This window comes from Pieris napi, chromosome 14, assembly GCF_905475465.1.
Source record: "Pieris napi chromosome 14, ilPieNapi1.2, whole genome shotgun sequence".
Taxonomy (NCBI): Eukaryota; Metazoa; Arthropoda; class Insecta; order Lepidoptera; family Pieridae; genus Pieris; species Pieris napi.
In genome coordinates, this window is record NC_062247.1 from 10461244 (window position 1) to 10486108 (window position 24865).

The window sequence follows — 24865 nt, forward strand, 5'->3', positions numbered from 1 at the left end:
ATTTTGTATGAAACTTACAGTTCGTATCGACAAATTTTCATATTTCAGTTTTAGACTTTCTACATACACTATTGTTAAAGCATCTTGACTAAGCCCCCAGTTATAAATACAATGTTGAAAATGTGTCGTATTCAAAGCTTTTCTGGCTAGCTGTTGCATTATTTAAATTACTAGAATATTATGAGCTCTTATAAACCCCAAGTGGTCCATTGAAATGTTACGTACGTAAATTTTTTGTACAATGGATAGTTTAGGAGATATAGGCAAAAACGTGTTTTCACCCCTTTTTTCAAGATGGCGGCGGCCAACCCCACAAACTTGGATTTAAGCTTGTATTAACCCCCACTACTTGTCTCATAAATGAAATTGCGTCCTCTATCAAATGTTCAGTTTGGCCCTCAAATTGTAACATTTCAATGGACCAAAGGGTATTGGTATTGGACACGATATATGTTTATTTATTACTATTAGTTTAGTGAATTTTTAATTTTTATAGGTATGTAGCTAATCAGCCTGATGCACGCCGTCAAAAGCATGGGGCTATTGCGATATATTTTTTTACCATACGAATGGGTGTTAAACGCACACAAATAAAGAAAAGCCAATGAGTCCAGGGTTTAGAATCGCACGCTCAAGTCATAAGGCTAACACTATTTATAAGGGGCTACACTTATAATGAAATACAAAAAACATTTTAAGTCAGCTAAATATCTCGGCAAATTTTCAGCAACAGTATATGGCTCATTATTTTGTCTTCTACATAGGCTTGGCTATGGCGACAATGGCGGACGAACTCATACGCGTTGCTGCAGCGTTTAAAAAGCAAAGTTACAACAAACAAAAATGAAGAAAAATGTGGATTCGTACTTATTTCAATATGATACGTTAGATATTTTAAATCTGGAAATAAGACTCGAACAATTATTTTAAAACAAATGTCAAAGAGTGGTTTTGATCACGTTTTTCACAAGATTGGAACAATGATACAAATAAAAGATACTAAGCGAAAACCTATGCCTGTTGTAACAAGCTTAGCTCTCTCTACGATTTTTAGCATGAAAAAGGGACGCACATATGCCGTAAAGCGAGACAGCATATGGCTGAGAAATATTGCTGTATTTTCGATTGCAAAGCGATTGTTCCGGCCATACGGCTGGGACACTAAACATCGGACAAACAAAACATATTTGGCAACATATCCCGGCTATACTAGTATTGCATAGTCTAGTCGTAAATGCTGGGAGCTCCCGTCTAGTATAGTTTATATAGAGAATATTAACACGTCGACAAAAACTTACTAAATCGATAAAAGCAATTAATACTTTCAAGGAACATAATGGACCAATACCTTTTATCGAGTTAAAAATAACGTTACACGTGTATAAAACTTCAAAACCAACCCAATATAGTTTTCTATCTATTTTCAGAGAATCAAGTGATTTCCCACAATTCTATATATTTTATGAATAGGCTTTATTTCCCGACACCCACGTTGGATTACCGGAATTCAATCTCGCATCCTTAAATATATATCTTATTTATCCTCAGACATTTATCTGAACGTGTCTTGAGGTCACATTTGGAAACGAGTAAAATGAATGGATTGATTGACAATCCAAAATCGTACGAGAAATACAGGAAATATACAATGAAAATAATTTGGCTTTGATTGATTGCTGTCAAACATCTGCGTGACTTACACTTGCTTGATTTGATAAGATCCAACTATTCAGAATTAGTCTTCATCAACCTTCCAACTGGCGACCAAAGACCGGCCTACTAAGCAATTGATAAGCGTATATTTTAACTATTAGTATATTTTAACTACTTAACGAAAAAACCTCTATATTCCGATAAAACAAACGTAAACCACACCTACTCATAACCGTTTATGTCTGTTGATTGCAAAATCAGGTAATTGCATAAGAAAAATAAATAAAAAAGGGTGCGTGTACTTATGTACGCGCGTAAGAAGTTATACTTCTTTGGCATTATAAAAAATAGTTTTCGATTGCATGCAAATAATTAATTACAATTAAATAATCAAAGACTGGAAAAGGAGTCATTATAGTCAATAAAGTTCGACTTAACGTTTTTGAAATTCAATAATAAAAAAAATACAGTATTTTTATTAATTTTTTGGCATTGACCTAGCTTATCACTCGATTTCGGCTTCAGGTTGATTTATTTATATGTAGTGTGTATTTGTAGTTTGTATTTACCTGGTAGCAGTACGAAATTGAGAGAAATTTTCTTCATATAATATATCTATGATATGGATTTAGGAATGGCCTGATGGGTAATATATAAACAGACCCATGACAGCAATTTTACCAACAAAGTTGATAAGATTTTTATGCCTAGTTTTTGATTATGTGATTTTTATATTCGTTTATGTGATATTTATAGTGTTGTATCCATACTAATATTGTGTGTACATTTGTTTCCAAAATATTTGAATTCTTTCCATTTAATAAATGAAATCAAGCCGCTCGAACCGTCTATGGATTAACTATACTATTTATGGGATAAATTCATCTCGATATTTACCTCCAGAGTTGAAATTTTTTTGCTGAGGAGTTGGAGCCGTAGCTGCGCCCGACGATCTCCGAGACCTGGAATTATAACACAAATTCATGAACACATTATTAAAATATTTATATTTCGTAACTTCAAATGGAAGAATTGAAAAATGAGAGACAATTGGAAGAATTTGGAGATTTCAATCCGTCAAAAGGTCGAGTGCTAATCTTAATATATATAATTCTTCTGTGAGTGTGTATGTCACTGAACTTCTCTCAAACGACAGGACCGATTTTGATGAAACTTTTTGTGTGTGTTCAAGGGGATCTGGGAATGGTTTAGATTCACAAATCAGCCCGCCAGATGGCGCTGCAGTCGATACTTTCATACTTTGCTTTACTAATTGCTTGAAATATCATGCAGGACAACGTCTGTCGGGTCCACTAGTATACATTATGACACGGATTTAATCGAATTTAATTCTCGAATAAAGTCTATTTTTCATTTTATAACTTACAAAGTTCTCTTCTGTTTCATTAATTCTTACAATGCAGAAAAAATCTAATCATAGAAATCAGGAGCCATAAAAAACACACATTGTTTTCCTTATAAACATAAACATTATAATAATGAACATAATTATGTACATATTGTGTTATACAAAAGCACGTGGGCGTTGGCGGAAGGTATCATAAATCAAGGTTCTGTCGCCTACATATTAAAATTATATATACGTTTTACCAAAGGCTTAAAATCTTTATTGAGTTGTCAAAACTTAATAGTTATTTAAACCTAAGATGGGTTTATACCCTTATAAGGGCAGTACATAAGGTATTGCGCCTTCAGTAACCCCTCAACCTAGAGGTAGTGCCGAACCCCGTTTGGTCACAGAATTTATTTCCATGCGAGCAATTAACACTTGTTCGTAAAGGCAATAGGGGGCAGAAAATTAACGAAGTGTATATATAGGCACAGAAGACTAATCATTTACTTGTCTATATAGAAATTTGAGCTATGAAATCAATGTCAAAGATGTGCAGTGCCCCTTTATTATAATTAAAAACTGAGAAAACGATAATGATAACTTTCAAATCAAATCAAAATATCATTTATTCATATTCGCAATATACTAGAGAAATTCTCTAACGAGAAAGTCTGGCAATAAACTCCCCGTTACTCTTGTAAAACAAGTTTTTTTGGTTTACAGAATGTTTGTAAGGAGCAAACATACATCATGGTCTTCATCAAATCTTATAGAAATAATTTTAAGAAATAAGAAAAACTAACATTTAATCTAAACAATAGGTCCCAAATATTCAAATAAAATGTCTCCTATAAACATTTTAATATCATATGATTCTAAAATTTATCCCAATCTTTATTGGGATAATTTGTCCGTTTCAACAGATAATATGCTCCTATCGGCGCCAAGCTGTCTGTGCAGACGTAGCCTAAGGAAAGGGCAATATAATCTTCAAATGTCATTTATACTATGTAATTGGGTCGGCACTTACGTTTGTAAGCAGTGGACCGTTTAATTAATATTTACTAACGAATTTACGCTTAATTTGTCTTTGCGTACGCACTAAAGGAAACCAAATACACTCATTTGGATTTATAAATTTATAATATTTTTTTTTTTTTTTATAGAACGGGGGGCAAACGGGCAGGAGGCTCACCTGATGTTAAGTGATACCGCCGCCCATGGACACTCTCAATGCCAGAGGGCTCGCGAGTGTGTTGCCGGCCTTTTAAGAATAGGTACGCTCTTTTCTTGAAGGACCCTAAGTCGAATTGGTTCGGAAATACTTCAGTGGGCAGCTGGTTCCACATAGTGGTTGTGCGCGGCAAAAACTGCCTTGAAAAACGCTCAGTTGTGGAACGGCGGACGTCGAGGTGGTACGGGTGGAATTTCGTATTCTGTCTCGACGTCCGATGATGAAATTCAGCTGCAGGTATTAATCCGAACAACTCCTCTGAACACTCTCCATGGTAAATGCGGTAGAAGATGCAGAGTGACCCCACATCTCTACGCAACGCCAAAGGATCAAGCCGCTCGGAGAGGGATTGGTCGTCGACAATTCGAACCGCTCTGCGTTGTATACGGTCAAGTGGAAGGAGCTGGTACTAGGGAGCCCCCGCCCAGAGGTGAGAGCAGTACTCCATGTGGGGCCGAATTTGCGCTTTATATAGTTGCATGCGGTGGCCCGGAGTGAAGTACCGCCTCGCCTTGCTGAGCACACCAAGCTTTTTGGAGGCTAATTAGCCTTTCCCTCCAAGTGACCGCGAAACTGAACGTCGTTCGATATGTCAACGCCAAGTATTCCAATGCTGGCTGTGGCTTTAAGAAGAGTGTTTTCGAAAAGAGGAGTAGCGACAAAGGGTGTTTTTTTAGCGGAAAACGCGCAAACTTGTGTCTTCTTGGGGTTAAATTGGACTAGGTTTTGTCTGCCCCAGTCTGAGACTCCACGTAGTAGAGTTTCGACTTCAGACACAAGTTTGTTCCGGTACTCATCAACAACTGCCCGAGAAATACCTGCCCGGCCAGTGTAAAGAATATCCCCAGTGCTGTCATCCGCATAGCAGTGAATGTTGCTAAGTTGCAACATATCATTGATATGCAGAAGAAATAGGGTCGGGGATAGAACACAGCCTTGTGGGACCCCAGCGTTCACGGGTTTAAGGTCGGAACATGCTCCGTCGATGACGACCTTGATGCTCCGATCGGCCAGAAAGCTGGAGATCCAATCGCATAATTTCTCGGGAAGCCCATAGGCTGGAAGCTTCGAGAGCAGTGCTCTGTGCCACACCCGATCGAAGGCTTTCGCTATGTCCAAACTTACCGCCAACGCCTCCCCCTTGGACTCAATTGCTTCCGCCCACCTATGGGTAAGGTATACAAGGAGGTCACCAGCTGAGCGACCACGACGAAAGCCGTACTGAGAATCGCTAATCAACTGGTGACCTTCTAGATAACTCAAGAGCTGGCAATTAATAATGGTTTCCATTATTTTGGAGAACAAGGAGGTTATAGCTATTGGGCGATAGTTGGACGGATCAGAGCGATCGCCTTTTTTTGGGATCGGATGTATCGAAGCGGTCTTCCAGCACTTCGGGACAGTGCCGAGCGAGTACAGGTACCGGAAAAGGCGCGTTAAGACCGTTATGAATGTCCAAGGAAGATAGTGCTTTGCGGACAGCACGTTGCCGGAATGTGATTTCCGGCATCGAGGAATCACACCGCGAAATGGTCGGTGGTGATCTCCCTCGGTCATCCAAAGTCGAGTTGGACGCGAAGAGACAGCCCAAAAGGTCGGCCTTCTCCTTCGCAGTGTGGGCCAGAGAGTCATCCTCCCTGTGCAGTGGCGGAATGGAGGGCTGACAAAAATTCCCCTGGACAGCTTTGGCGAGAGACCAGAAGGCTCGAGTCCCTGAAGGGAGTTGGGCCAATCTCTCGCCAAATCTGGCAATGTGCTCTGACTACAAATCTGAATATACAGTTATACTTAAATATAAAATTCTCGTGTCACAATGTTCGTTACCATACTCCTCCGAAACGGCTCGAGCGATTCTTATGAAATTTTTTATGCATATTCAGTAAGGTTAAGAATCGGCTACTATCTTTCAAACCCCTAAGTGATAAGGGTGGTCCACCCCCAAGCTTATATGTTTTAAACAATTTTTTATGATACATCATACAAAAATACCCTATTTTTTATTAGTTATTTAAAAACTTATGACATGAACCACAGAGGTTTATATAGACAGAATTCACAGAACAACCTAAAAAGTTTTCATTCCGGAAAACCGAACAGTCTCTGGGGTAGCAAAGCAAAATGTTCGATGTACTAAACAGGTAGGCTAAGTAAAATCATATTAAGGAGATATGAAGTTCGCGAAGGCAACTAGTACTTAAATAAGGCTTTTACTCAAGCCTCTAAAGGGAGCATCACCGAAATTAAGGCGCAGTAACTTTTTTAAGTTTATCTTAGAAGCAAAAGTTCACCGTGACTGTCAAGTGAGCTTAAACTGAATTAAATAAACTTCCTTATAAACGAGACCCTGGAGGAGCTTTGTTAAGAAATTGCAAAGGTTATTTATATTAAGAAGCTCCTCTTTTTTTCAGTCGCAATCAGTAAACATCGAATGTTCTTTGTCTATGTAATTTATAGATCGAACCGTAAAAGAGGCCACTTCGACTGATTTGATGAAAATCTTATTGTAAAAGCGGAAAGGTTTTTCTATTCGAAAAGCTTTCATGTATCAGTATGAAGGAAATCCTGTATTGAGGAAACTAAACGTATTACAACCTAATTTCATTTTATTTATTTACGTTGGATAAAGTTATTGAAAAAAATATTATTATTGTAATTTTATGCTGACCAATACGTTGTTATAAAAATATTTTATTACTTATGAATAAAAGAAACAAAAAAATTAAACGGAAGAACTTATTTATTTCTAATTAACACAGGTCAACTCAAAAAAAAACTTTATTCATATAGGAAAACAAGTACACTTATGAACGTCAAAAAAGAAGTTAAAGTAATTGTACATTTACATTTACTACTAGTTCGCTGGCAACTGGCAACTTTGCGCCATTCTTTTAAATCGCTAAGTTTTGAGCTAATTAAAATTATGTATACCTACAACAATTATAACAATTACAATAAAAAATATAGTCAGCAAAAATGATGAAATTTTAATTCTTTACATACTAATACATATTCCTTTATAATATCCCCTAATTTAAAAAACCATTTACACGATATCGAGTACTTACTTAGAAGCTGGCACATTGGTGAGGCATAAAAAGTTGTTGCGTACACTTCGCAGGCTGGCTAGGACCTGAGCGAAAGGCGTCACTATCAAGTCTTCTCCATGGCTGTGAACAAAAATATGGCAAATTATTTATGGATATAAAACACTCATTTATAGTTTTTTTTTTATAGAACAAGGGGCAAACGGGCAGGAGGGAGGTTAAGTGATACCGCCGCCCATGGACACTCAAATCCCGAGGGCTTTTTTAAGAATTGGTACGCTATTTTCTGAAAGAACCCTAAGTCGAATTGGTTCGGAAATATTTCAGTGGGCAGCTGGTTCCAGAAAGTGGTGGTGCGCGGCAAAAACTGCCTTGCAAAACGTCTAATAATAATAATTCTTTATTTCTCCCATATAACATTTGAAACAAACAGTACGATAACAATTAAGAGGGTATTGGGAGACTAGTTTCAAAGCTAGTTAAGAACCTGTGATATGGATAACCAGGCTTCCATTCCACAGCAAAGTCATACTGAGTCATAATGGTAGGGGAGCCCACGATGCTAAATGGGGATTTACTCGAGCGTCGTAGAGACCTATTGGGATGCAAAGCTTAGATAAAAAGAAGAAAAAAATGTTATATGATAAATTCCTTTTCATCGGTGGGGAAAGCGGCTATAGATAGTTAAATATGTAAAAAAAAACTGTTGCATGGACATCCTCGAGCGCGTCAGATATTGATAGCATCTATGCCCTACGTATTTTTAATAATGTACGTATGTTAATCTGATCGTTTGCATGATGCGGGTGGTTGTATTTAAGGGTTGAAAATGAAAAAAAAATAAAATTTATCGAGCGCGTCAGATTTTCTAAGGGAGTGTTAAGTGCACCAAAAAAAAGCTCTCATTCACTAATCTGACGATTTCGATGGGACGCAAACCCACGGCGATTTTCATAATATGCAAAAAAAAAATCGCAATTTTGAAATACTCAAGCGCGTCAGATTAAGATATATGTGGTTCATCTTTATGTTCTAAACGTACTGTCTCATAATCTGACGATTATCTAGAGGGATTCGCCTGATCTGACAAAAAAAATTTAGAAAAACGATTCACCGAAAGGGCCATTCCTGCAACTTCCCGCTACTTCCATTCCTGGGCGCTTAAAATTGATATTTGAGCTATTTGAGCGGGAATTTCTGATGGTCAATTTTTTTTTACTAATCTGATCCTGTCTCCTTCACGGGCGGCCTTATATATGGGCCTCATATTTTGTGGAGGTACTTAACCGGGTACAAGGTATCCCCCTATATATTAATCTGCCGCGCTTTAGTAAATCCCGAAATCCCCTCTTGGGCTCCCCTACCATAAACAAAAAAGTACATATATGAGAAGGCAACAAATAAATAGAGTTGTATGTGTGTGTGTGTGTAATAATACCTCAGTTGACCGACATCGAAAAAGGTTGTATTTGAGTGTGATGGTCTCTTTAGATTTCCAAGCATTATGTGTTTGTTAACAAATACATACAATATATAAGTCCTGTCTAGAAGATATATCCCAACTTAAAAAAACAAAACAAATTTCATCAAAAAGTTTCACCTTTCAAGTTGAAGTTGGGTGAATTCATTAATCAACTAATATGTTAGTTTATTTTTTCTTTTATTATATATACTAGCAGACTCGGCCAAGCGTTGCTGTGGCTAAGGTTTTTGTTATATTACATAGTAGTAAACTATTCAAGGGAAACGGTAGGAGAACACCAGTCACAGGGACCACCATGCTTTTTTGGTGGTTACGCCATTAAATTGTAGCTTACGTGAAACGCTGGTACTTTCAACACAGCGCCATCTGTTAGAATTGTGACTGTCAAATTATAAACAAATAATTTGCCATAAAATAATATTGCGGGTATAAATTAAGATGTAAGCTATCCTATCTTTTAAATAAGATCAAACTGCAAACGGTGTGACAATTTGAAATCGGTTCAGGAGTCCATAGCGGACAAACAACGTGACGTGTAATTTATATAAATTAAGATGAGCAAAAAAGCGTCGCATTGGCAAATAATTGTTCACAAGCAATAAATAACGATTAGGCAATCAGATAGAACTCAAATCTATTATTATATTGAAATCTTATCCACAATCTCCGAGCACGTATTGATTGAAACATACATATACAATATACATCTATCAACTTCCTAATTAGTTCACGATCAAAGTTTGACAGTACGAAGCCAATTTACATCTTTGGCCTTCCATTAATGGTTAACTAGAAGCTTAAATTTATGAATATATGCATTCTAAATGGTAATATTGCGTAATATTTAATTTTAGGGTATTTTGTATGAAACTTTATATTACATATTATAGAGACGCAGTTTTTCCAGCGTACCATTATATTTTTACAATATTGTATTCTAATTATTATTCGCAATTGCCTGCTTACGTGTGCATAATAAAAACGTAGTATATATAATCTAACGCTTTTGAATGTTGTATGTTTATAATAAATTGGTTTAAAACTAATCATGACAAAACATTCATACATAAGTCATGCTAAAGATAGGCAACAGATTATTTAAAATAAACTAAACAACACCATGTTACCAAGCAAACATTTTGCAAAAACATGAATTTTAATAAGAAACGTTTACCCGTTGTAATCAGTAAGAACATATATCATAACTGGGGATTAAACACGATATCTATAAAATATTTATAAGAAACAAATATAAAATCAAGCGATTGCTTCCTTATTAGCACTGATAAGTATTTCAACGATAAAAACGTTACCAAGCGAAGTTTTACATTTCTTTATTTAATTCGTAGAATTTATCGTAGATGGGGTTACGAAAGCTACGATGTTGCAATGCAGAGGCTCGCGAAGGGGCATTTCACGTGTATCAATCTACAATTAAGTACATACATATATCAATTAAGACATTCAACATATATACATAGTCGTAAACGAATCACCGCAGTTTTAGATTTGCCGCCAATTCACAAAATCAAATGACAAATGAATGCATTAAGTTACCAAAGAGTTCTATAATTGAAATTAAAAAAGTTTTCATGTTTATAACTGGCCAGTTCTAAACATATTCAGTGTTACCCACGTATAATATTGTAAGTGCAAGTCTTTATCTACGATATTTATTTATATGTTAATTAGCTGTTGCATGAGTTTGACGATAAAACTAATGTAATATAAGGAAGCAATTGAAAAGTAATATTAATTTTAAAAGTGAATGCTTATTCACGATGCTTGCATCACATATTTACTTTAAAAACGATAGTTTAGTAGGCAATTAATGATATTACGAACCCTATGATTTCTCGTCTGAGTTAAACCTATAAATAACGACTTAAATTGTTTTCGTTCGAAGCGTAAAGCTCGCAGAATCACTTGTTAGCTATCTGCAAATCAATTGACTCACTGAACATTGCTGCACAAAATAATAATTGAATAAATATAATATTAGACTTCACCAGCGGCAGCTCGAATAATCGGAAAAATATCCGGAGGGTGATTGGCCAATGGAAAGATAGATCGGGTCGAGTATTGTGATAGACATAGACATATTTAAAAATATATTAAAAATAAATAAAAATTATTATTAAAAAAAATCCCTTTTCCCATTCGGTTTGTTTCAAGTGTGTAATGAGTGTGTGCTGTGGCTGTAATTGGCTTAGCATTATGCTGAGGAGCAGAATGTTCCACATGATAGGAGTTAAACATTTATTTTAACCAATCACAACGAAACGAAACTAACCATCATTTCGTCTTTTTACATTGTCACCCTCTGATCTCGTAAGGCGTCTTCATAATGAAACAGCGAAGACATTAATAGCGGTATCTTAATTAGACTTTTTACTATCCATGATCCATGGTAATTGCTCGTAAAAAAACAATGAGATTTTCATAATAATTTCAATCACTTTTTTTAGTATTAATAAAGTTGAATTAAACAATCATTAATGTTGCGTTGTTTTAAGTTTATCTGTTTTGGTGTATTTCCCGTTCGATAAGGGCATCCTGTTGTTTGTTTTGTTTGATATAAAACTAAAAAAAAAATTCAGCAAAATTCGATTTATTTGGATTTTTTAAGATAGTTACATTGCATGTAAAACGTCGAAACAGTTTTCTAATGTTAATTAAATAATAGTAAGTTCAAATAAACCTATGTATTAATTAATATAATATATGATATTGTAAGAGCAAGTACGCTGTACGATATTTATTTATATGTTAAATAGTTGATTTCTGTATATTTATATATAATACTATTTTTAAATGGTGCATTAACATTACATTGTCTTTTCTTGACGCATATTTTCATTTTCAGAGGCATTAAAATCATTAGGCTAGTTCCGTTATGACCAGTTCAATAGTAGGAAAACTCTGAGCGAACATAAAATATCCGCTAAGTTGTCTTTAAGTAATGGGCAAAATATACAATATTTATTCATGAATATAAAGAACGAAAGAGCTTGTCCAGAGTATTATGTAGATTACATCTGTGGACCTAAATTTTGTTTCCCAAGCTAATACAATAAGAAGCAATAACATTTTCATGTACTGTAATAATTATTTATGAGAGCAATAAGCCTAAATATATTATACTTTTGCTAATATAAAAGGGACCTTTGTTTGAATAAATTCTTATGACAAATATTTTGTAATGTTTATTCAATTCAAAATAACTTGAGAGTAAAAGATAAAATGTTCAATTGTAAATTTAGTAATCTGAAAAATTATGTTTTTACTAGGGTAGAAATATTGTTCGCTTTAAGGACTTTTTTTGTGTATTGTAAAATATGTTGTATATTATTATTATATATAATGAAAGGCCGGCAACGCACTTGCGAGGCCCCTGGCATTTTGAGTGTCCATAGGCACTAACACTTAACATCATCCTTCTGCCGGTTTGCCTCCTGTTCTATAAAAAAAATACTGTAAAAAACTGAAAATCAGTGCTGATTTAGGCCTATTTTGAATTGTGTAAACCATTAATCAAATAAATATTTTAATAAAATCGTGATACGTGTAGCGCATTTTTACCCAATCCACGTATAAATAAAATACACTTTAAACAAAAGCTTTAAAAGTCCACATTTCTTTTCACGAATGTTCAACCGGCAAATTTCTACCAACGCACATTAACAGTATTGTTAAACTCGGTTGGGCGTTCGTTCCGTATGGATCTTAAAATGAAGACGCAAATCTAATAATGTTTTATGAGACAGTTTTACTGTCTATAAAACTAGAAAAGCAAATTGGTTTAAAGAAGTGGGTTTGAAGTAGATAAGCCGCCTTATGTTCTTTTAAAATTACTTTTATAATCCTATATTTTTATAATCGCATATGAAGTTTCAGTTTTGTATCGCGCAGTTCGAACATACAACGACCACTATTTAAGGCTTGACTTGTTTAAGCTATGGCGGAATATGCTTAAAAGGAGTATTAAGAATATCCGTAGAACAGCATCATGAGCACACCCCAAATACACACCCTCACTTTCACACCATCACACAACACAGCCAGTGACGACTCATTGGTCTAGTTGTTAGTACCCCTGACTGCGAATCCATGGGTCCCGGGTTCGATCCCCGGCTGAGGCGAACATCGATGTGATGAGCATTTGGTGTTGTTCTTAGGTCTTGGGTGTTTAAATATGTATTTATATGTATATCTATCTATAATATGTATGTATATCCGTTGCCTAGTACCCATAACACAAGCTTCACCAGCTTAGCATGGGACTAGGTCAATTGGTGTGAATTGTCTTTAAAAAAAATATATATATATTTAGTATTAATTAGTTAAATGTATTTAATAACTTTTATTGATTTTTTTCCTTTTGTAATAATTATTTATTTATTTTATATAATTTATGTTAGCTTTAGAATTACGAAATAAATAAATAAAGGTATAAAAAGCCCCGGGCAGTCACATTTCTGGGTCTGGCTTATTGATGGATCGTTTTAACCTTGATCTCGCGGCCATCTCAACCCTGCGATCGCACGTTTATCAGATGAAGATGGAAAATTAAATAAATATATATGTAAAGAAATGATTGTAGGAAAAGATTATTAAGGTTATTTTTTGTTTGTGTTTGTTTTGTTCTCACTATAATTATCTAAGTGCGTGCTTCTTTTTTACCCGCTAGTTTATTATTATTAGAGCTTAATTAATGAATCCATATAAAAAGTTTGTTAACATTTCTTACTATGAATTTAAGTAATAATTTTAGGTATTTTTCTCGGATTTTTCTCAATGCATTGTTCAGATCCAATCTTATATTGTATGAAAGGTATCTTACGTTGAAAGTGCATAATTTTAATTGTTATGACGTGAATTGCCTTTTTTATTTTTATTACTGTCCTGTTCTTATTTTTTCATATTTAATGGAGGGTGGTTAGCGTTTATTATTTCATTATTACGAAATTTTGTTTTCATATGTCAAGTGAATCCTGCCGCAATGGTTTTTTTTTTTTTTTTTTTTAATATATCACTTTTCTACTCCCCTGCCATTGTGTCCAGGGACCTTTGCACATCACACGTCTCGCGAAAGACGCCCCGGCTACATCTGTAATATTTTTGTTAACAATATTCATGGGCGAGCCGGGACGCAATTCCTCGCGAGACCCGTTCTTGGGGTTTTGTTTGCCGCCTTTATATATTCCACAATTTTATCGCAGAACCGTTCCAGGCACGATCTGTGCTTTATTAACATGTCCTGTAGGCCGTTACGGTCTACAGTCATCTGCATTTGTTGCTCCAGGTCGTGCCTGGACGATGCGAATATAGGGCAATGTAGGAGCACATGTTCTACTGTTTGTTCTTCATCGCCGCAGTCACATGCTGGGCTTGTCCTAATTTTAAACCTATGAAGGTAATGTGCAAAGGCTCCGTGCCCTGTAAGAATTTGCGCCATCTGGGGTGTGAAACGCTTCTCTTTTATTAATTTGTACGCAGTTCTAACATTTGCGATAAATAATTTTGTAGTTCCAGCTGTCACCCCCCAGGTAGCGTTCATTCCATAGGTACATCTAGAGTCTTTTGCCTTATCTGATGTTTTACATATGACAGGGGGTTGCAATTCGTTCCAATTTCCTTCTACAAAACTTGCTTATTAAAAAGAGAACGGTTAGTTGCCAGTTCTTTTCGCTCGCACTTCGTTCTTCATTTGGGAGTTAGTAGTTAGTTTATATAGATAGTTAGTAGATGTTTAAATACATTTTTAAAAGTACTTTGTTTGGCTTGGGGATGTTAGGATACAACAAGTTAGAGGTAAGGAGGGACCTTAATATCACATTATATTTTTTAAGGTCTTAGAGGTAAAATATATAATGCGGAAATGTTGGGAGCGATTGGGGCTGCGTGTGCCAAATAATCACACTCGGCGTGGTAAGCGGTCGCAATTGCTGGCAGTGCCTCGGGCGCGTACAAATTTACTCAGAAAAGCACCATTTACGCGTGCCTTGTGCACCCTGAATATTATTGCTTTTGAGACGGATATATTTAGTTGCACACTGGCAGAATTCACAAGAATTGCATTATTTATTATATTATCTAATATATAAAATTCTCGTGTCGCGGTGTTTGTAGTTAAACTCCTCCGAAACGGCTCGACCGATTCTCATGAAATTTTGTGTTCATATTGGGTATGTCTAAGAATCGGACAACATTTATTTTTCATCTCCCTAAATGTTAAGGGTAGTCCACCTCTAAATATTTTATTTTTAGATATTTTTTTCTTTTTTTTTATGATGCAGCATTAAAAAATACATACAACCCCTCCCCTAACTTTCACCCCTCTACGATCAACCCCTATTTTTTTTATTATAAATGATATACATGGCAAAACGACGTTTGCCGGATCAGCTAGTATAGTTATAAAAAGGTTTAGGTTTTAAGATTTTTATATTAATAGCTCTCTATTGTATTAGTATTAAGTTACTGTAAAAATAGGAAATAAGGAAAATAAATATTTGATTTTACCGATACACCTACATTGTTTTTAAATACACCAGCTATTGAAATTTGGTGTTGGTGGGTTATGTAAGAATTTCATGATAATCACGTGCAGTTCAGTTGGCGTTAGCTACTGGAGTCGTGCCCAAAGTACGATTAATGACGGCCAGACGACGGAAAACCTCAAAAGCAATCGCGAGCTCACAAATGTTTAGAATTCACGTAGGTATGACTAACAGATGAATCCCTTTGTAAAAATAAATGTCACTCGCCGCGAAGTTATTGCCGATCACTATGTCACTCTTAATTTTTTAATTATATAAACAAAATCCGCCTATAGATTTTTTTTACAGAACAGGAGCTCACTTGATGTTAAGTGATATGTGATGTTGACCATGGACACTTTAACGCCAGAAGGCTCACGAGTGTGTTGCCGGCCTTTTAGGAAGTTGAACGGACTTTAGCGGAAGGACCTTAAGTCGATTTGATTTGGAAATACTTTAGGGAGCAGCTGATTCCAAATAGTGGTGGTGCGCGGCAAAAACTGCCTCAAAAAACGCTCACTTGTGGAAGACGGACGTCGAGGTGATACGGTTATTTCGTATTCTGCCTTGACGTCCGATTATTTAACTCAGCTGCAAGTATTAATCCGAACAACTCCTCTGAACACTTTCTGTGGTAAACAGTATCTTCGAAGGGAGGGGTGGCCACAAATGATGTTTTATTTTAACGGTAAACGCGAGGTAAAACGCTTTGAATTCCGTATTCTACCTCGACGTCCGATAATGAAACTGAAAATTATTTTATCAGTGCAATATAAAATAAAATTAGACTGATCCGTGCTCTTGTATTTTCTATCTTCCTATAAAGAGCAGAAACGTGGACAATCTTAGCCCGATAAGGCAAAGGATTGATGCTTTTGAAATGTGGTACTGAAGGTGGATGTTAAAAATACCGTGGACCGTACTTTAGTCATACAATGTCCCCTACATTCCCCTACGTCCCCGACGAGAACCTACAGAAGTACATCGTGCTTGGCAACACCGAAGGTAAAAGATCGCGTGGACGTTCGCCAACGACATAGACTGATCAAGTCAAAGACTTGCCATCCTCAAAATTATATACAGCTGTAAAAGAAGCGAAGACAATATTCGCAAGCGCTAACTAGCGGCCCAGACTGTTTTACCGACGATATTCAGGGTGACGGTGTGCGCGCGCATCGAAAAAAAATACTCTCATAATTTTTCCCTAACGCGTCACAAGTATAACTTCAATAATATTATGTGCGTTTTTCATTTCTTACAAATGCTGTTAAAACTTCAATATCAGAGGAAATATTCTTTACCCGACATTATTGAAAAGAAAGATATTATAAAGCTATTGGTTTACATAATTATAAAATTGTTAAATCTTGTGCAAATCGTCTTAAACAAGCGGAATTAATGATTACAAAACTTGATTTCTCTCCACTTCCATTATAATCCCTTCGTTTAATATTCACTTAAAAGGATTAGCACAATGGAAATGTACTTTTATTTTCGTATTATCTTTGAGAGTCTGATAGGCTCCTAACAATAGCCGGTTTTAACGAAACTTATTTATTTCCTCATCTATTTGCATAACTCTTTAATTCAATTCATTAGAAATCATACATAAAAATAATATTCTATAACCAACATACAACATAATATAATATCTCCCTTATCTCACACATTGATTTTAACAACAATAAGTTACTCCAGAACTGCGTAGATGTCATATCTTAAAATGATTCAACCTATTTTGATTAAACTTTCCTAGGACTAATAAATACATCATTGCCTCAATCAAGAGATTCACCTGATGTTAAGTAATACCGCCCAAGGAAACCCACACCGTCAGAAATCTCGCAAGTGCGTTGCCGACCATTTAAGTATGCTCTAAGGACCCTAAGTCAAATTGGTTCGGAAATACTTCAGTGGGCAGCTGATTCCCCATAGCGGTGGTGCACGGCGAAAATTGCCTCATAGACGCTTGGTTTAGGGACGACGGTCTATGTGTGGGATTTCATATACTGCCCCGACGCCCGATGACAATATCACACAAATCTCAGTATAACATTTATTTATATATAGCCTTATATCAGAAATACAAAATATACATTATAACTATTGTTTTTCTTCTACGATAACCGATTATGTGTGCCTACGAGCAAAGGTCTCCCCCATTGTCCTCCATTTTTCCTTATTGTATACCAATCTCGTCCAGGTCTTAGTCTTTCCAGCAATTTCCATGATTTCATCGGCCCACATTTTAGATTGCCTACCTCTGTTTCCCTTATGGCCTCTTGGTTGCCATAGTGTTACAATTGTGCTCCATTTATCTGCTCCTCTTATGGTATGTCCAGCCCATTTCCATTTTAGTTCTTTTGTTTTATATGCAATGACATTTAGTTTTCGTTTATGTAAGCCTGTCGTCGACTTTTGGATCTATGGGTATTATTTCAAAAACCAGAACCAACACACTAATACATAGACCGAGATTGAAACCTCTACACATATGTAAAATGTGACGCAGTTATATTCAAATAAACACAATTGGCTTTGCGTCTCCAATCTTATAATTTAACGAATCATTTGAGCAATAATACTTGTTCGCCAGATGGATAAGACAATTGGTAGTTGACATTAATTTATTATCTACATACGACCGCAGTCTATAGGCCATATTTATATATACTCAACCAAATTGCGTCTGCAAAAACCAACCTAGGAGTTAGTTCCTCGCGATTTTAACGGATTAAACAGAACTTATATGGAGCTGACTGTATTCGGTGGTGGGCTGATTAATTTTAAAAAAAATTTGAAAGCAACTGTATTGACAAATGGATATACAGAATTTGGTGAAAAATTTGTGAATTTTGACCAAAACGCGTTCTTTTCTGAAAGGAGGGACAAATGGGATGGTGCGATGGCTGGGGAACACGAAATTAAAATTTAACTAAATTGGGGCAATCAAACTGGTTCTATCTTAGGTCAAAAACAAATGCAGCACTTAACGTAGCGGTAATGTGTCCAATTTGCAGTCGTAATAGATTTTGAAATTAAATTCTTTGATTTGTTGGCAATTTTCTAATTATAGGGATATATCGAGACGGAGCCAAATCACGTACTTACTGGCGTTAAATTGAATAAAATCTCATTCCGGCGTTACGATTGAGCTGGTTGCGCAAAATTCATGTAAACAGTTTTATAACGTACCATTTTGAGCATTGAAGGCTGACGGTGTTAAACGATTTTGTTTACAGACATACGTCTATGGAGTATATTGACCGAGAATATGTATTAAATCTATAAATATAACATTCAAGTGTTGCAGTGTTTCTAACTAAACTCCGGCTTTATCAATTTTTATGATTTTTTTTGTAAGCGTTTACTGGTTCAGGTAGTCTATATGAATTAAAAATATTGTTAAGCGCAAAACTCGAAGACGGCTGGAATAGTTCGAGTATTTTTTTCTTTAATCTCTGCGGAAGGTTTTAATGCAGAAAAAATATATTAAAAGTTTTATTAAGTACTGAGATTATTACTCTGGAAAAGCGAAAGGTCTCTATGGGGTAGCATAGGGAAATGTTCCATATGTTGATATGTAGCTACTAAAAGGTTAGGCTAAAAAAACATTAAGGCAAAACGATGTTTACGGAGTAATATATAATATAGTATATATAAAATAGAATCGGTATTTTTGAAAGCATACTTAATTAAATAATTAAAAACATAATTGATAAACTTATAAAACATTTAAGTTCAAATGACATAATATATATAACTTTGAATTATATATAGGTAATTCAAAGTTATATACCTATATTGTCATTCATTGCAAAATTTGTAGGAAATTGGATGTGTGAGATGCCGATGCGCTGAAGTATGGACTAACATAGTCGTTGAGCGAGTAATGTCTCTAAGTAGAAGTAACTAATTTCACTTACATAGTCAAATTTAAGGTAGCAGTAAGTTCTTATAAGTGAACTTAGTAACAGAAAATTCTTTAATAAAATGGTATATATTATTCTATACATATAACCTTAATTATTTTTATTGACAGAAATTAAACGTCACGTAAAAAGTACTAAATGACACGTACGTGCGTAATTAAAAACAGTTTTCACGGAATTCATTTGGAACCGGCATTTATTTAATTAAAACAGATTTTCGATCGAACCCTGCCACTGTTTCGGCCAGTCTCAGTTACATCCAAAAATATCAACTTCATGCAACTGGGCTTATGTATTTGGAACTTGTATAGAAAAGACGGGTCGCGTGACAAGCGATGTTGTTGACCAATCACAAACAAACGAAGGGCGCCGTAACATCGTCTTTTGTTTTACATTTTTTACATTCCCAAACGTTATCGTATTCGTAGAATCTCGTTTATTCAGTTTATAACCTATTTTTAGTTAATATATATGATTTAGAGCAATGTTTTCCCACGCTCCACAGGGGAGCAATTTTATTGTTCCCATTCGAAGTTTTATTAAAATTATTTGGAATTTGAAATTCAGATTTTCATTATATTTTATAAGAATTTACTTCGTTAACAATTTCCCAGTAATTTCTTCCTAAAACCATTTAAGTTTCTTATGTAATTTTTTTTTAATAATAAAAAATGATGTATGTTTTATAAGAATAAGTAATTTAGGAAAGGCTAATGTCTAAAAAAAAGGTTGAGAAACACCGATTTAGGGTCAAACGAGCCTACGAAGAGGCCATAAAAGGCAGTCGCCTATGGACACCCACTTTAGTGGATGTGTTACCGGCCTCTTTACTGCTATATAAAAAATAACGTATATAGACGTCAATAGCTTGAATGTCTCATGTTTGTGCTCGTCGTATAATGGTCCTGTTAACAAATTGTGTGAGATTTGCAAAAAAAACTTTGATTAAAAAAAACTTGCTGGACATTTTCAGCAACTCCATGGAGACTGCGCCAAGTCGTTTTAGAAGCCTTGCTGTGTTCAATAGGTATTATTATTATTTTCTTTTTCACAATTATGTATTTACAGTGTATATTCCCGGATGCCTGGCGGATCTCTTCAATACAAAGAGTCACCTCGTGAATTCTGCGATATGATAGGTGTCTCCTTGTAACACGATTGAGAGCAAAATAAAATGACATTGTTTTTATAGAACTCCAATGTGTGAGATTCTATTTATAGTAACCGAGATAAGCTGTTCAGAAACGTGCTTTACGAAGTGTGAATGTTTTTATTCAATGAGAGTAAATACAATAAGCCGGACAAACAGCAGTGCAGAGTAATATTGAAGTTAATGTAGCAATAATTACATTTTAGTACTTTGTATAGTTTGCTTTGTATCGAATGATAAAATATTTATTTATTGAATACAAATATACACAGACTCAAATTACTCTAGATTCGACCAAAGAATTTTATCGTATTAAGATCAATCAAAACTTAATCGTGTCTAATCAATGGACAAAGCAGCAGTGCAAGTATTATTTTAAATAAAAGCAATCAATATTTTTTTAAATTCTTATGAATTTGGGTTTATTCCTTCAATATTCCAGTTGACTGATCAACGCGAAAACAATTCAAGTCAGACTTTTGGGAAATGAGATTTAAATTGACAATAATAATATATTTGCAAAAATATGGTACGCATATTCTTCCACGCAATGGCGAGCAAATTTGTCTTATAGAATTAAAAGGTAAAAATTTACATATAAATTACATATTACAATCATATCAATTCAGTAAGACCTGGGATTCAGTAAGACAATTTCTCCTAATTTATTTTTAATTTATCTAATTTTTGTAGCTTCAACAATATTATAGAGAAACTAAGCGAAATTAAAATATTTCTTAGAAGGTCTCGATACTTGCAATAGCATGAAGCTCAAAATGAGCCGAGTCCAACGCGATTATCTGACAGTAAATTAATTTTATCTACATACCTCATTGTTCTTACGGATTTTCCTTGTGTATATTTTTGTAATAATTTCTGCGTTAAATATAGACTTGTAGATTTGTCAAAGAATTTGTGATTTATGATTTAATATTTTTTATTTTAATTGGAAAGAGGTTGTATGCTTTAAGGTTATAATGAATCTCCACAGACTAATATAGCAATTTGAAGATTTCGTTTCTTTAATCTATGATTTTGTCTACGGCCACTTCTTAATTACGGGCTTAAGACTTGGCTTAAAGGTCTCGTTACCAGGCCATAAAATTATTAAAAAAAAAATATTTACGGGCTTTACGATAATATTAGAACCTATAGACTAGGCTAAACTAAACATTTCTTTTAAGTCTATTACCTACGTCTTCTATTAGCTATTTTTATATTATCTGATCTATGTATTTTGTATCTACAATTCGCTTGTTTTATTGCTAATGCAATATTCGGATTTATCAATTGTTTATTAAGTCAAACAATGAAGCCACATTAACATTTCGATTAAAACCAGTTCTATGTTTGAAATGCAAATCACAAAATTAACAACCCGCATCTATTTATTAGAAATAGGGTTATCACATAACAGAGAAATTTAATTTGATAGGAAAATGAAAGTAACATAAAAAGTGTTAAATAACAGCTTGTCTTTTTTTATAGAACGGAATATTTTGATGCAAACGGGCAGGAGGCTCACCTGATGTAAAGTGATACCGCCGCCCATCGACACCCACATTGCCAGAAGACTCGCAAGTGCGTTGCCGGCCTTTCATGAATTGGTACTCTCTTTTCTTGAAGGAGCCTAAGTAGACTTGGTTCGGAAATACTTTATTGGACAGTTGGTTAGACATAGTGGTGGTGCGCGGCAAAAACTGCCTTAAAAAGCGCTCAGCTGTGGAACGACAACATGAGAAGGATAGCCGGAGTAGAATGGTATAGAATAGCTAAGGACATGGTGACATTTGGAGGAGGCCTTTGTCGAGAGACAAGCTGTAGGTAACAAAGGAATTTGAAAAAATACTGTAGATTGATGAGGTTATGATTACACCAGTAAATACTTGTTTTATCAGTTTTTTTTTAATAGAAAGAAACAAAAAAAAGTTACATCAAATTCAGCAAAACAAACAATTTATTTCTAAAAAAAATTACACCGCTTCATAGCGTAAAAATACTAAATAGAAAGAGATTAAATTAATTATAAATAAGGGGGATTATAATGTTCGCAGTCTTTAAATTATTCATAAAACATAAATTATTATACTTATTCACGCAAAAATGTCGTGAAATAAGCATAACTTTTATACCTATTTTAATAAGGGTCTTGGGAAGAAAGTTTCGGGTGTAGATAATGTCTAACGTAAAATATTCATGATATTGTGTTTCGTACTTTGGTGTTATTAGATGAGAATTTCGTGAATAACGCAGTATGCTTGGCGAGCTATATATTTGAGATTTCTATTGAAATATTAACGTGTAAGATACTATCCTATATATATATATTTTTTTTATCGTTATTATATTAAAACCTTTGTATGTTTATTTTCATCATTAATGGCTGAACTTACTCTTTCAACGAAATTATCTCGTCTCTTTCTGTCAAATTATGTTTATACTATGATGAAAAGAGACAGATAAAGTCTTTATAAAAAACTGAATTATTTATTTTTATTTCTGAATTTTTACTGTTACATACAAACTTGCTAGATAAAATACTTGAAGAAAAGCCAGACGAGGAAAATCCCAATAAGTCGACATCCGAGTGGTATTTTCTTTTTTACTCAACTGTCAGCTTTCAGTACCTTTATACACAACAAAGTTATTGAAGTACTTCGTATTTCAATTAACTAGCAACTATTTTTAGTCTTGGAAGGCTTTAGAGGAAGTTTTAAGCCTATTTCCTCTAAGGGAAATTTCATTTCCTTTACTTCGCCTGAAGGCCGTCTTAATTTTTCTTTATAATAAAAGCAACAAGTATTCATAATAACACGTTTTAACTTGAAATAAAGAAACAGTGACGTGTTTCGCTATGTGATTCAGTGTCTGTATCAAATCATAGACATGAGATACGACGCATCGTTCCATATGACCAATCACAATGAAGCGAAACGCCATCGTCCATCTTTTGTTTTATTGCAGCATCCCTTTGTTCAATCGGTTAATTCAAAAACAAAATTAAACCTCCATTCATTTCAAAACTTTTACGTTTATAAAATTAGTAAGATTTATATCTGAAACAATAACAATTTATTTCATCTTTCCCAACGTTATTCCCAATAGTCATTACAAAAAGGCAACATTTTGTTTGAAATATACACGTACACAATCTAAACGCTCCTTAATTTAATTTAGTTCTCAAATCAAGGGCGTAGAACGGAAGAGAAGAACTGGCAATAAACTCTTCGCTCTTTTTATTGCTTAAACAAGTCAAGGCTTAAATAGCGGTCGTAGATCACTAATTTACCTCTAAACATTGTTAAACGCGATTAAGTTTCCTAAGACCTCATGATCGAATGAATCCATTCGCAGAAGGTAGTTAAATAATATTTGTTATTTATCTATTTCAAGGACTCGTGGGAAATTTGCACAGTTTGTCGATAGGGAGCGAATACCTATTAAAACTTCGAAGGACTTTTTCCCAATGACTCTATGCCCCAGTTATGAAAATATATTGTTTTGCGTATGCAATGGAATATCACCGTTTGGTCTTTTTTCAACAGCTTTAATGTTTTAATTTCTGGTATCTTTTATTGCTGATTTGCTGTTTTAAAAGAGTACCGAGAGTTTTTTACGCCGGCTTTTTCTCTCGGCCTACCCCCTCTATCTTCTTTGCCGATGAGTAGGGATGCCTTCAAATTTAATGACGTGGAATAAGTGATACATGTATCTTATGTTCCATAATAAACATATTTTATTTTTTATTTTATTTATTAAAAAACGTTTTTTAATTTACTGTGATTATCTGCGGTTCTACGAACAACTTGTACTTTCATTAATTACCTTTAGCACGATTGTTTGTTCGGCTCTGGTATGAAAGTTTGTTTTATTACGTCTTGTAACTTATCATGAACAACACATAAAATATAATACCTAATAACACAATAAGAAAAATCAGTGGCACTACAACCTCCTTAGGTCTGGGCCTCAGATTTCTGAATCTGTTTCATGATCATTTTTCAATCTAATAGGCAAGTAGGTGATCAGCCTCCTGTGCCTGACACACGACGTCGTTTTGAGTCTAAGACATTAATTCCTCACGATGTTTTCGTTCACCGTTCGAACGAATGTTAAATGCGTACATAGAATGAAAGTCCATTGGTGTACAAGGGAATCGAACCTACGTCCTCAGGGATGAGAGTCGCACTCTGAAGCCACTAGGCCAACACTGCTCATAACAATTATTACACGAATAAAACGTAGAATTGATATATTTTTGCATCGAAAACTTCAGTAGCGCTACGTGGGAGTGTTTGGATCTAATTACTCCACATCGTTGGAGTGTAATCGCGTTGCTGTAAAAACGCACTTCCACATCAGAAAATATTATGAACTTTATACCCGTTTTAAATCGTAGAGTCTAGATAATGAAAGAAGAGAAAAAGCGCAGCAAATTAAAAAAAAAATAGTATGGTATCCCTAAAAGTTTTA

At 34.8% G+C, this 24865-nt stretch overlaps 1 protein-coding gene across 14 annotated transcripts in view; it reads right to left on the reverse strand.

Moving 5' to 3' along the window:
• Nucleotides 1-24865, reverse strand: part of LOC125055911 (cAMP-specific 3',5'-cyclic phosphodiesterase, isoforms N/G) — a 343092-nt gene that overhangs the window by 51146 nt on the left and 267081 nt on the right. For 13 of the 14 annotated variants that reach the window (XM_047658644.1, XM_047658645.1, XM_047658643.1 and 10 more), the window contains 2 exons: nucleotides 7307-7408; nucleotides 2551-2615 (listed from right to left, as the gene is read on the reverse strand). In XM_047658644.1, coding sequence (XP_047514600.1) covers nucleotides 2551-2615; nucleotides 7307-7408 — 167 coding nt within the window. Of the gene's footprint in view, nucleotides 1-2550; nucleotides 2616-7306; nucleotides 7409-21221; nucleotides 21242-24865 lie in introns of those variants that run through there. The other variant, XM_047658649.1, reaches the window with a different exon arrangement.